This window comes from Nanorana parkeri, unplaced genomic scaffold, assembly GCF_000935625.1.
Source record: "Nanorana parkeri isolate BGI_ZX_2015 unplaced genomic scaffold, ASM93562v1 scaffold555, whole genome shotgun sequence".
Lineage (NCBI taxonomy): Eukaryota > Metazoa > Chordata > Amphibia > Anura > Dicroglossidae > Nanorana > Nanorana parkeri.
The window spans coordinates 86731-101835 of NW_017306823.1; the positions used below are offsets into that span (position 1 = coordinate 86731).

Sequence of the window (15105 nt, forward strand, 5' to 3'; positions counted from 1 at the left end):
TGAATTCAGGCTAGCAGGCTATATAGCATATAGAACACACATTTCAGCATACTACATATGATCATGGAGAATTTGAGAGCATTCTTCTGCACAATCCGGTGTGCTTTGCTGAGCCATATGCTCCATGTGCATGTACAGCCTAAATTAATGTGGAACTGAACAGTGAAGATTTGCTATGTTATAGGAACCATTTAGAAATGGTCATTGTACTTAAACAGTGCCCTAAAATGTACCTGAAAAAACAGTGCACTTCCTTGTATGTGAGGGTGCCTAGGCACTTCTGTGCACACAGCTGTATATATGCAATGTGAGATCTAAGATACTGCTGGTCTCTTACGGTTTGGAGAGAGATTTAGTGATGTCACTACTGTGCTTCTCATTGTTCTCCTTGCTGGAGGCTTTGACATAAGGAAGCAAAGCCCTGCTTCTACCAAAATGGCTCCACACAGGTGCACAGTGCAGAATAAGGCATTGTGAGTTAGTAATAGGGAAAGATCAGCTGCATGGACACCACAGGCAATACTGGTGACTAATCATTTGCGCTCCTCTTTGCTTCCTACGTTTTTGGGCACAGCTTCCAGAGCCCAGTTCCTCTTTAACATTACTTGAATGTTAAAGAGGAACTGATTACGTAACTGTACAGATTACAGACAAGGATACCTGCCTTTCTCTGTGCCTCATCACCTATTAGGATGTCATAGCAGATCAGATGCATTCGAACCACCACGTCCCTTATTCTACAAACTATTTAGCATAAAATACCATTCCTTCATTTGTGTTTGTGCTTTGGGAGTGTTAATTATGTGCAGGGCCGGATTTCCCACAAGGCCAAACGAGGCCCGGCCTTGGGGCAGCACAGAGTAGAGGGGCAGCAGAGGTGTGGAATTCCTATCTCCCGATGCCCGGGACATGCAGTTCCGCTGCCTGGCCGGTAGTTGTTTTCTACATTTAGCCCTGCTGTGGGCAAGCAGAGCTAAATGTACAGTGGGGAAGCAGCCACTTGTTTTGTACAAGTGATCTAGGCAATGTCACCAAGATCACTCGTATGCAGCCTGCATACAGGGGGGCGCATTGAGGAACCTGGCATTGGGACAGCAGAGAGAGTAAATCCGGCCCTGATTATGTGTACATAGTTTCCTAAACAATAAGAATGAAAGCAGATTCAAACGTCATATGTAGATGTACCTGAACAACTGTCGAACCTCTGACTAATTTTCAAAGGCCACATCATTGATTGAATTATATATACTGTATAATAATTTTTAACTGGATTCAGCATTTAAGCAAATATTTATAAAGCTTCTGGATGAAGAAAAAAAATGAAGGACAAACAAGGACAACCATTTGAAACAATGCTCAGGACTAGCAGTCTAAAGTATCTGGAATCTGTAATGAAATTGCCATCATGCATAAACTGTTTGGCACATGTGTTGCAGAAAAGGGTTGCCACCCATATGAGTGACTGCAAGTTTGATTGCTAAACCTCTTCTGACAATGCAAATGGGTAACTCATCAGGCATAACATTGGTCACATGTGCTGTGCAGGTCCTTGTATTTTACAGTATCATGAGGAGGCTGACCCATTTCACCTATCAAACTGGAAAAGGAGTATTGTGTGTGTGGATGAGACTAGTCATTTCCTTTTTGTACTACTTATGCCCAGCCTTATTGTATAGATAAATGATTAGCGCATGTGAAGCACTGGGAAACAATACCTAATTTTAAACTTTAACTCTGTGTTTCTCTGCAGTAGGGATGAGCAAAACTCAGAGTTTTCATTCCCCAAAAAATAAGGGTACAATGCACTGAAAATGGCGTTTGAGGGTTGTAAAAGCTATTCTTTACCTATTCTGCTAAATACCTGCTGCGCATTAGACTAATTAACATTGTATTCATAGAAAACATAAAACAGGCAGCAGAAAAAAAAGTAAAATAAGAAATTACGTATGTGAATAACAATCAAGAATGCAAAAAAAGAAAACACACAAATAGAAAGGACACCAAATAGAAAAAAAACTACCTAAATACACTATGGGGTCTATTCACCAAGCTGCCGAGGGCAGCCGAGTGAATGACCGATTTGAAGTGAAGTGAGCCGAACACTGTTCGGCTATTCACTTCAGGCTGGTACGGCTGATTTCAGCCGTATATCGGCTTGCTTCGAGTGGCTTCGGGTCGGCCGAACATGCTCAGCATGTTCGGCCGACCCGAAGTGCAGAAGGAGTTCGACTCAGCCGATCCAACATCTGGATCGGCTGAGCCGAACCTCCGGCAGGCTTCTCACTGCTGTTCGGGCTATTCTTAAAGATCCCGAACAGCAGTGAGTGAGCACCCTCTAAACTTGGAAGTAGCAAAAAAGCAGATCATTTATTTTCAGGCAAATTTAACCTAAGCAGCTTAGTGAGCAAAATTAAGAGTTTCCACTTCAGCCACATTTCTATGACCGCAAAAACTGGCGGCCATTTCACCATAATCACTCTGCTCATCCCTACTTTGTAGTAATATTTGTTATTCCCTAAAACTATCCTCATAATCTGTATCCTGGTTTGGTGCAACTACACCTTAGTTTTTAACTTACACAGCACAGTATTATTTTGCAAAAGTATCGGTAACTAAGCCATAAGTGAGATTGTGAAGTTTCTAGTATGAAAACATATGAGGTTAACTTGCTGTAAATAATTGCAAAAAAGTTTAAGAATTTTACTGATGCCTAATAATTTACAGGATTTTTTTTGTAAAAAGATGCTAATAACTGTTCTAAACTAGAGAATTTAAAGAAAGCATGGTTTATAAAAGACTGCTGCTTTGTCCTTTTTTTTTTAATTGAATTTAGATGCTGTGCTACTGTGATCGGATGAGTGTGAAAAATATTGCAGTAAAAAACGTAAATGTAAAATACATGGTCCTTGAAAAAACCATAGCAATGCCTTTTCTGAGATAAGGGTCTGGATTTTAAAGGGGGGACCTCACCCATAAACGAAAAGAGTGTGAGGTTCACTCCTCTACATCGGGAGCCCCTCTTCACATCATGAACCCCCTCCTTTGTTATCAGAGTCACCACATCTCACACTAGGAGCCCCTCTTCACATAAGAAGCTCCCCTTCACATCAGAGTCCCCCTCTTTCACTTTAGGAGCCCTTTTCACACCAGGTCGTAAGTTCAAATGATATTTTTTTTAGGTTTAACAAAAGTATATTTAGATCTATTTAGATGTATGCATTTTTTTATTGCGTGCACACTGAAATAACTGAAATTATTATTCCCTTTTAAGGGGCGAAACAATTGCCCTTAGTGCAATGCACATCAATGCTACATGTGTTAATGGTTTGTGGTACCCAATTTACTAAGGCAATGCAGCTCCAACGCATGTGTTGCAGTAGACCACAGCACAAGGTAATACACTGGTATGCGTTGTGGTGTGCTGCATTGCCAAAAATACATATCCATTTTTTTTGGACCGTCTGGCATACATACTGTACATACTGGATGCACTGCTTGCACATAGCATAAAAAAAACAATACTGGCAACAGGCTCAATTCAAAAGTTATAATATGTGTGTTATTTGCTTTATTATTAACTCTCCTTGGTGAAAATGATCATCATTATGACAAATAACAATTCTGCTATCTACCAACAAATCCTGAAGGATAATGTGTGGCCATCTGTTGGTGACCTGAAGCTGAAGCGAACTTGGGTTCTGCAGCAAGACAATGATCCAAAACACACCAGCAAGTCCACCTCTGAATGGCTGAAGAAAAACAAAATGAAGACTTTGGAGTGACCTAGTCAAAGTCCAGACCTGAATCCTATTGAGATGCTGTGGCATGACCTAAAAAGGCGGTTCATGCTCGAAAACCTTTCAATGTGGCTGAATTACAACAATTCTGCAAAGATGAGTGGACCAAAATTCCTGCACAGCGCTGTAACAGAATCATAGCAAGTTATCGCAAACGCTCGATTGCAGTTCTTGCTGCTAAGGGTGGCCCAACCAGTTATTATGTTTAAGGGGCAAACACTTTTTTACACACGGCCATGTGGGTTTTAATTTTGTTTTCCCTTAATGATAAAAACGTGCCTTTAAAAACTGCATGTTGTCTTTACTTGTGTCATCTTTGACTAATATTTAAATTTGTTTGATAAGCTGAAACATTAAAGTGTGACAAACGTACAAAACAATGAAAAATCAGGAAGGGGGCCAAAACTTTTTCACACAACTGTATATTTGAGTTTCTTGGCACTGCAGAACACCATAAATAGGTATGCTAGAAAGTGAGCAGTTGTTAATTTTATACCATGTAGTCATACAGCACACTTCATCCAGCAGTGAATGTTTTTCTATCCACAAAACTAGTTAGTTCGTTTAGCTGCTTGTCTTCAGCCGTGAGAAACTGATCTCTGGCCATCAGTGTGGGCACTACCACAGCTTACTGCAATTTGGAAGGAAAACAAACACACTGAAATAAGGGGATAATAGGTTGGAATGTTATTTTAAATTGTTACCATAACCTGGAAAAACAATCAAATACCTTTCTGTTAGTATCATTTCAAGTGTTGAAAAAAAAAAAACCACCGGCAAATTAATATCTCCTGGATTCACAATGTTAGGAACAAATCTGGCAATTGTTAACATATGAGCATGGAAGGTTAATTGATTGGACTGATGTGAATGTGAAGTATTAAAAGCACTGAGTAAATTGTCGGCGCCAGGGGTGTCCCCAGCATTTTTGCTGCCTGAGGCGGGCTGTGTGGCTTGGGGGTGCTGGCAGTGCACATTCCGGAGGGGGGTTTGCACTGGGGGTGCATGCTTATGGGGGTTGGTGGCCTCTGCATTATCAGGCTCTGGCCAGGGTCTTGGCTGGCTTACTGACATACAACATGTGTATTGTCCTACCACATCTCCCCACCCGGCTCTTAGCAATTTGGGACGCTCTGGCTGGAAAGGGGGATGGCACACTGCAAATATTGTGCAGCAGGGCGGCCATTGCGCTCTGCCTGCTCCGCCACCACAACCACATGACCAATAGAGATGCCATCAGAAGCAACGTATAAAGCACTAAATAAATAAATATGAACAAATTGATTTGGGAGGATTTCAAAACACATATGTCCTGTACGAGATAGTTTGCTGTGCTGCGCTTCATTAACCCAGATTCTACATTTACAAATTAAATCTTATTTAAAAATGTATTTCAATTTAGCAGAATGTTTAATTGTAGCTTTTGCTGTACACTCCTAGGGTTTAGCACATGCATTTTTATTTCTATATGCAATCTTCTACCACTGGGGGTTGGTGTAGTGAAATAAAACACACTCTTGTTATCAAATTACCTCTTTAGGACAGCTATTCAAAGTGATGAACATTAAGGCAATGTGTCGCTAACGTTGGACACACCAATAACAGCGTTGGCCTGCAATGAGCTGCAGCAGCAGGGGAGTGAATCATACAGCTGACCTCTGCTATGAAAGAATTGCCACCTATAGTTTACAGGACAGAGTTTAAACTAAAAAGCTGAGCAAGTATGTATTTTACACCTCCAAGTACATCTGTAGACTTTTTAAATACCTCATGCCTTTTCACAAAGAGGGAGGGCATTGAGGACCTTTGCTGAGAGGGTCTAGATCTTGCAAAGAAAAGAGCTTTAGTGTGGAGTCAGGTGTGTTACAATATGTTCCACTGGTTTTTATTCCATTAAGCTAAGCACAACATTTTTAAAGTCATTTTCCATTTCTATAGGTAAACTCCAGATATAAATATTTATGTATACTTACAGCTTGGCCCAATGTAAGTATACAGTATTTTATATCTGGTAGGGCCACGGGGATCCTGTAAAGCACTATAGTAACCAGCGCTACTACAGCGCTTAACAAACAAGCAAACTTCTGGGTCCTGAACTGACTCTGTGCTGAGTGACTTCCTCTCCGTTGTAAAAATAGAGGGTTGCTCACTCGGCACAGTGGCCATTCAGCAAACGCCTAGTATGTTAATCAATGAATACTAGGCATTCTCTGATTGGACAAGGGATTGCACAACCCTACACAGGTTCATAGTATTAGAGATGCACAGAATTGTGTGCATCAAGCCGTAAACTATTGTCCACAGATCTTGTGCTATTGAACAAGTCCCACAAATGTGCATATAAGTTCCAAATTCTGAGCATCCTCAAACATAATCCTGCAAGCAGCCAGGGGCAATATGAGTAAGGTGGTTGGTGACCAAATACAAATTGTATAATACCCAATAATTTATAATTAGTTTAAAAAACAGGAGCATTCAGAGAATAAAATGTAATGGTGCTATAGATCTGGGCCCATATCTCGGGTTCAAGTGTCATGTTTAGGTCAGTTGCTCATTTCTGTTCTAATTTGGTAACAAGAGTCTGTGGAGAAGTAAATTGTATAGGAAGGAGCTCAAACGTGGTAAGCGCAGTCATAATTACATTTATTTTCAAAAGGGGTAAGGGACATACCCGCAGTAAGGGCTTGGACCATGGAGGCAACAAAGTGTTTTACCTATAGATATCTGAAAAGTTCTGTTCCTGGCAGTTTGCATGACTCTCGTAGGTTGTGGAAAGGTTTCATGCCATCTGACTTGAGGAGGCAGTGAAGGCAGGCAATACCTGAGCTGATCCAGTGTTGAAATGCCCCAGGGGATCTTGGAGTGTTATGGGGTTCTGTAAAGATATACCATTTATGAGGAAAAAAAATAAAGGACCTTGTGGGCACACATTTTCAGCCCTTTTTTATCATATGTATTGTAAGGCTAAAGGAGAACTATGAGGTGAGTGAAAATCACTCAGCCTCATAGTTCGAGCCGACGTGTGACAATGAAACTGTGAGCGAACACATACACATACCGTGAGCGAACACGTACCGTCGCTTGTTCACTTCTCGATAATCTCCCTGCAGGGATTCCCCCCTCCGATCCTCCAGCGCTGACTGGAGGAACGGACGGGGGAGGGGCGGGTACAGCTGGCTCTGCCTCAAGATAGGCAGAGTCAGCCGTCACTCACGCAGCTGGGTGGATCTGGATCTCGACAGTAATGTTGGGATCCGTCCCGGCTGTGGCGGTATCAGTATACCGCGAGCTGTAGCTCGCAATATACTGAGCTTTGGGTCACGGGAGGACACTAGTTTATGTCCTCCAGTGACCCTTAAGAGAACTATGGGGAAAACCACTTACGCCATAGTTCTCTTTTAAGCTGTCTTTCGGGGGAAACCATGGTAGATTGGTGATGTTTAGGGGCTCACAATTGATTGATTTGAGGGATACCCATAGGGTCATTTCAATGGAAGTGTGAAATTTAGTGAGTATAGCTAGTTGAGCAGTACGGTTATATTTCTGCAAATGCAGAACAACTAATCTGCCATTAATTTTGGTTTGGAATAGGGTTTGCCTAGGGAGTGTTTATCTCTTTTGTTTCTAATTGAATTGTAGGACCTGCCATTGGTGGATATGGAGGACGGGGAGGGGTAGAGATGATGGCAACTGGTGTAACATGGAAGAAGTAAGAGTAGCTTTGGTAAATAGGTAATTTTGACTTCACCTCCACTCCCTCCCAAACCCTCGACTCTGGGTCGCATATGGTATTAAAACTCTTAGACACATTACGCCCAATGGGACACTTTTGGACTTAGGTTCCTATAGTTCCAAGTTCTCTTTACCAAATATTTTTTTAGAGATTTACAATTGTGGCATGCAGCTTGTTCTCAATTTCAGGAACCTTTTCAACTGGCTCCGAATGGTACGGAGAGGTTCTTGATGCAGGAACGCCTGGGGAAGATTCTCTCTTCCATTTACCTATTTGTCTGTTGCCTCTGCCTCCAAAGCATCCTGCCTTTTTGAAAGATGGAAAGATGATCTCCCCTGTTTGACAGAGGACTGGACTATACAGCAATGCAGATTTCTACAGACTTACTTATTTAGGTTGAGGTCACCCCTCCAAATTTGATCAGATTTGGTCCATTTTGCTTGAGGCTCATGACCTTACTATTGAGGACTGATATCCCTTATTATCGCTCTTTGATGGTGCTGTCTTATATTTTTTTAGTTTCTCCCTAATCACTTTCCACTCCTCTTATCCTCTTTCATTGTTTTTCTTTCTTTGTATGTTGTCTACTCTACAATTTTGTTAATTAAAAAATAATAAAAGTATTGTTCAAAAAAAACTAGGTCATTTTGACTGCTGCTCTCTGGGCCCAACCAAGAAAAGTGATAGGTGTTTTAAGCTGCAAGGTGGTTTTTAGGTTTATGGAAGATTTATTGTGGTTGACCTGGAGGCCTGATAGTTTGCCGGACTGTTTAAGGCAGTCAGGTTGGGCAACAAAAGGTTTGGTAAGGAACAAGATAATGTTATACATGTATGTGCAAAATTATATTTTCATAAACATTTTATTCATTTGAGATTCACATACAATATAATTTTTTACATCACACTGATAATTTAATTTCAGAACACTAAAGCAACTTAAAACACCGTATTTTCAACAACGAATCTATGCTTCAATCATCAAACCATGTAAATATACTATAAGGTAATTATTCATTGAGAATGGTAATATGTATGACAGAGAAAGACATGGCTTGGCTGGATTTTGAGCATCATTTTGTCATACAACAATAAAAAGTCTTCCATTACTACTACAGTCTTTGTAAGCCTAGGGCTACACAGAAATTTAAATCTATTTGGTTTAGGAGTGTTTCACACCTTGTTGGCAGTCATTTAATTAGCAGCACATTGATTTTTGTGTAGCCCAAACCTAAAAGCTGATATTGAGTGTCAAGGTGATGTCATAGATAGATCTCCTTTTGAAAATCAAGATTTATAAATAGGTCTTAACTGTGCCATATGTTTCATTAGGTTTTCCTCTGGCATGGACAGAGGGAACTAGTACAATGGATTGCACATTAAGGCCAAAAGTCAATTTGATGTTGTAGTGCACAATGAGATTGTCAGAAATGTTATAAAAGCATGGTTTGTGGCAGTAAATCAGATATTTGTTGTATATATTCCTGAACATTTACAACCACATATCTAATGGCATCTCCATGCAAACGTGTGCTGTTGGGGTTCCTTGACTTTGTTGAATTAATGCAAGGAACCCAGTGTTACAGTCTGCAAACCCCTGCCCCCTCTTCACTGACCCAAGGTACTGCTGAGTATGCAATTTGTATTGTCAACACTCAAACAAAATCACTATGCAGTCCGGACAGAGCACTGTCTTCATAACTGGAAACCTCTTTGCATTACACTGGGACTATGAATCTAATGGAAAGATGAGGAAAGATATGCAGAAGGAGGGTGATTTTTAAAGTCTTACTGTCATGTAAAAGTCAAGGATTACCAAAAAGCATAATACTGGATTTAAGGAGCACCATGAAAAAGAAATGTTACCACTTTTGGCTCATACAATTTTGCTTTAGAAAATACAATTTAAAAATTTCCAAATCTCTACCAACTAACGTTTAAATGAATGCATCCCCAAAAATTGTGATATTTTATCAGCAACATTGACGCTATTTATATAGAGTCATACTTTCCAAAAATACACCTCAAACTGACCTTGGTCCATTATTAAACTGAAATATTACAGCATTAAGCAGACACAAAAATACATACATGTTCCAACTACCAAAAACAAACAAACCCATAAGCATTATTTCACTGCTTGCAAAGAAATACTGTAGTTCCTATTTATGAACAATCTACTTTTGGAAAGATGTTTTAAAAGTGGATTGTGCCTGGTTGTGGAGCAGTTTTGGCAAGTTTTTTCTTTTGTTACTCACATGCACTTGTTTTTGAGAAAGAAGCCATGTTCAGCTTTCTCTTGTTTGCGGATAAGCGGATAGGGATATTGGGGTCACACACTCGCTAACCTAAGAAGCTGCTTCCACTGTGTAAAATCAGAATTGGTGCACCAGTGATGGCTAAACTGTCATTGGCCTGTTAATAGCACAATCTGTCGGAGGAACTCACTAAAACCCACTGCACACTGTGTCTGCATGCTTATGATGCTTGAGCAGGCCGATTTACATTTCTAGGAGACAGGAATAGAGGGAGACTGGTGCAAAATGTTGCTTTGGGGAGTCTAATTAGCATGGCTCTCACATAGCTTCAGCACAGGTATTTGTGAGATTACTCTTCTGCTTTCATTTTAGGGGTACATCACATTTAACCACTTCTTGTCCAGAGCATTTCTTAATTTTTGCACACCAATAAGATTGGAATTTTTGGCTCGAAAACAGCTTAAAAGCCCCAATTATATATTTTCTGAAAGCAGAGGCCCTGTAGAATAAAAAACATGCACAACATTTGTGCAAATGTTTATCAATTTAATATTTTAGGATGAAATACACTGAAATGCATTTTGGTGTACAGAAACAGAATATAATACCCAATTTTTTTGTAAAATATTTAAAAAATGAGGTCAAGTCGGGTACACACATACCTTAAAATTGTGCGCGCCCATGAAATCGCAAAAAAACTACCACCATGCCCAAAATTTCCCATAGACAACACTTTAAAAGCTTTTACCGCTCATCAATTTAGTGTTTACAGTCAGTGATGGCCCTAGTGCTGTCACGCCGACATTCGCTGTGATTTGTACCATGTGGTGCAATCGTCATTTTCACACGTAGGTGAATTTGTGTTTGTATGTGCATGTACGTGGGGGATTTTTTTTTTATGTGTGATTTTAACTTTTTTTTTTTTTAAACTTAACTTAATTACATAGGGAGCTAACAAGGCCCATATGTGATAGCACAGATACAGTGACAGGTCCACCTATGGCCCCTAAAGGAGCTGATGAAACAGACAGTGCTTCATCAGCTTCCTCTCCGACCACAGCAGCTGGAGAAATGGCTGAAATCGGGAGTGATTAAATACTCGTTTCAGTGATCGGAGGGATATCAGCCAATGGAAGTGTGCTGATCTCCCTCCGATCCAGATGCAGAGACCCGCCATGCAGGTCCTGGGACCACACGGGGGACATTAAAGCCCAGGATAGCGACAGCAGGGGGGGTACACACTACCCAGCTGCAAGTAATCGGGCAACTCTATAGCTGCTTCTTTATACAGACAAAAATACAGTTTTCTTTTATTGTAAAATGTGCTCAAGTGGTTAAATGAAAATATTATAGACTGATATGCGTTATTGTATATACGATGTGTTAAAAAAAATAGGACAAATTAATATGGTGATTTAATGAGAGGTTCATAAACTGCCTAACATGGCTGTGATGATTGCTTACACTACAGTAATACACCTCCATTTATAGCGGCTCCTTTTATTTTTGTGTAAAAAAAAAAAGAACCCCAAAACAAACCTTCCTAAATTGAAAAAACATTATCTGTAACTGTACTTTATCTGTAAATCATACTTTTTTTTTTCAAAATGTGTAATTAGTTTGTTATTGGTCAAACAGGTAATCCTTTTCATAGAAATATTTGTGCAAGATTACAGAGATCTGAAGAAACTTTTTTTTATAGAAGCATTTCAATTAGCAAACTATAAAAGTTATCTCTGGCCTTTAGCTGTAAAGGAAACAATTTGTTGTGTATATGGATAAAGTACCTAGAACACGGCAACCTCGCACACTTTCTTCACAATTTGTCAAATTATGGTTTCCAATGTTACAGAGATACACGTTTTATTTCGTGTTGAATTCTTAAAATATCGATGTTGCTGAAGATGAACAGAAATCCCTATTAATGGTGTATTAAAAGCCCTTTTCTATGCTTAGAGTCCTGCGTGTAACATGTTCAATCTTTCCTGCAACATATTCTGTTAGGCTGATTTGGTAGTTCGCTAGCATCTTCAGCATCAAGCGCAATTTCAGCCACCACTGTTCCTTTGGCATTCTGTGTCTAGAAGATAAAAAATAAATAAACTGAGCTTTTACATATACATGTTGGTTCTTTACCCACCACTCCAAGCTCACTCCTGTGATAAAGAGGGTGATTTTTAAAGTCTTACAATCTCAATACAAATTAGTAAACTAAACTTGAGGTTGTAGTCCACCATGGGAGTAATCTTGGAGCGCTGGCTACTTTACAACACACACCCTCCAGAAGGAAGGACAGTGTCAGAACAAATTCAGAGATGATTTGAGGATCTACAGCTGACTGATGCACAAATAGGGTTCAGTATTGTTAATAGTTAAGGTCAGCGGTTTTTAACTCAATTCACTCAGGTGCCATGCAACAATTTTTTTTCAGCCATGGGGGCCGCTTGCCAAATTTCATACTTTAAAATAAAATTTAACGATATCCTGTATGGTACTACAGACAATAATACACAAAATAAGGCCCTATTCAAATCTATAGGTTTTGGCGTGATTAGGGATTCCTGCATGAGGCACTTTTTTCTTTCAGCAGGAATCTGGCATTTACAAGCGGCAGCTGCCACCCATTCAAGTTAATGATTAAGTGACAGCTGCTGCATGTAAACGCCAGCACACCGCATGTAATGGTATGGGATATGATTACATTTGGTTAGGAATCACTCTCTCTGGACACCGATTTCCTAACCGCATGTAATATCACATACAATTACATGTGGTGTGCAGGCGTTTACAACTACTGTCACCTGATCATTAACTTGGAGATATTTTACGTCAGTATATACTTACTCAAAATCGGTAACTTTTTTTAAGTCACATACAGATGTGAAGGCGACAACTTTCTTGTTGAGACCAATTACACAAGCAGTATCCGGGGAATTAGCAAATATACGACCTGGAAAAAAATAAAAGGTAATTCAAAGAGAATGACAATGTGAAAGAAGAGGATGACACCAGTGAGAGTGACTTACACCTCTCAGCCATCAAGGACCTATGTTGCAAACAGGAGTGAAGCTGAGCAGATCAAATAAAGGGGGGATTCGTGCTTCCTTTTAGCAATGCATGAGAGAAGAAAGCGTGCTGGAAAGGAGCAATCAATCACTTACCAACCTGTCAATCAATCACTGAGTGAGCGGTTGGGACGAACTATGGGATAGGAGGGCAGAAGTGAGGCATCTCAGAAGCACAGAATTCTGGGAGTTCTACACCAACGTTTACTACTTCTGTCATACACAAGGACCAAGTTTGTCTGCCCTTGTTCTACACCAATCAAGCTGCCTGTAGAGCCCTATGTATAATTCTGCTCCACAAAAACCCAAGAAAGGTGAGACAATTAAAAAAAATATATATTTCTTTTAGGTATACTGTGTGAATGGGAACATAAACATATATGGGTTGCCTACCTTAAAGTGAATTCTGCATTTAACTGCAAAAGTGGAAATAAACATTAAGGTAGGCGGCAACCCATAGCAAAATCATAGTTTGTGTTCAGAAAAAAAGCATTTATATGGCAAAGTTACTAAGTGTGCTGAGCTAATTACAAAAATGGTTTTACCACAAAGTTGCATTTATTCATAAAGAACCTTGAATGCTTTCGGTTTTCCCACTGAAGCGGTTACCCTTGCAGTCTGTGCGGCCACTGGGGCAGGACTAGACATGATCTTCCCTTATGCGGCACAAACTGATAATAGACCATGCACTGGGCTTCATGGATTATCAACGGAATTCCATAAACATTACAATGGTGATATAGATGAAATGTGGAACTATGGCAATGGATATGTATCCTTATACATAAAAATTAGGAAAAAACATTTGAAAAAAAAAAAATTATATTAAAAAAAAATCCATGGTTGTTTGTTCAGCAAGATAATAAAAAAAAAAAACATGGTTGTTTGTTCTGGCAAGATAATATCCAGAGTGTTCACTTTGATCCATGAGTGACCTTACCTCTGCGATAAGAATCTCTTAGTTTTTCAGAAATCCATAGTACAGCCTTGACTCCAAGTTTTGTTCCATAATTGCGATCAAAAGGGGTAGGCGAACCACCCTATGTAATAAAAGGTGAACATTACATTAGTGGAACTACCTTCTTACCCATATCATATACAAATATTTTTAGTTAACAAAATTATTATAACCCACTGATCAAAGCATGCATGCATGCATGCAATAAAAAAAAGGATACAGGTTTGATTTATTTCCAATCTATTCATCCAACTAAACCTTAAAAGAATAAAAATTTGTTTAAAAAGGGCCATTTGTAATTACCAGGGTAAATTTTACTGGTATTAGGTTTCACGCAGCAAAATTTGCAGTTTATTGCTGCAAAAGGTCAAATATAAAATAAAATAAAATAAACCACACACACACACACACACACACACACACACACACACACACACACAGACACACACAACCGCCTTTCCTACAGTATTTGAGAGGACACAAATACTACTTACTTAGATGCCCATGTAAACACAACGGATTACTTTGTCTGTTTTTATGTTTGTGTGTATCATTTATACTGCAGAATTGCATGTTTTAGTGAAGTAATCGTGACCCTATACAACAAAGCATAAGCAAGGCCTTATCTGGAATATGCAGGGGGGGTACCAACTGCACGGCCTCGCCGGCCAGGAGCATGTCTCAGCCTCCTAACCTCTTCCTTCCCTGGCTGCTTATAGTGAACTATGTGTATTGTATGTGTGCAGTGTTTGTATTAGGCCTCATTCACACTGAGCCTACAAGACCGTGCGGTGTGCATGCCTGTAAACACCCAATCCCGGGAGGGACAGGTGCTGCGTGATTGCACGTAGCAGCCTGTACTCCACCTATGGGAGGACGCGGCTGTACGGTGTCATCTGTGCGGGTCAATCCTGTCTGCGTCCAAGTGCGGACACTCATACCTGCAGATATGTGCAGTTTGGGTGTATGTATGATACCGTACAGCCGCGTCCTCCCATAGGGAAGAACAGACTTCTGCGCGCAATCACTGGCAGCTCCTGTGCCTCCTGGGATTGGCTGTTAATGGGCGTGCATGCCCAGTGAGAATTAGACCTTATGTGTTATATGTGTGCTGTGTATTATGTGTTATATGTGCGGTGTGTGTGTAGTCTGAAGTATAACAACCGGGGTAAGGGGGGGGGTTAAGACAGTCACAAAGATAAGGGGTGGTGCCAGCCTGGCAACTAACACAATTAAGCCTGTGAAGCCCATTACACACTGCCGCGCACAGCAAAGGGAAGTGGCGGTTTGCAGAGCT

General features: G+C 40.2%; 1 protein-coding gene across 2 annotated transcripts in view; it reads right to left on the bottom strand.

Moving 5' to 3' along the window:
- Positions 1–11549: 11549 nt before the first annotated feature.
- PFKL (phosphofructokinase, liver type) overlaps positions 11550–15105 on the bottom strand; it is a 69487-nt gene continuing 65931 nt past the window's right edge. For both annotated transcript variants that reach the window (XM_018562011.1, XM_018562012.1), the window contains 3 exons: positions 13791–13890; positions 12630–12735; positions 11550–11865 (listed from right to left, as the gene is read on the bottom strand). In XM_018562011.1, the coding sequence (XP_018417513.1) occupies positions 11718–11865; positions 12630–12735; positions 13791–13890 (354 nt within the window). In that variant the 3' untranslated portion in view covers positions 11550–11717. The remainder of the gene's footprint in view (positions 11866–12629; positions 12736–13790; positions 13891–15105) is intronic.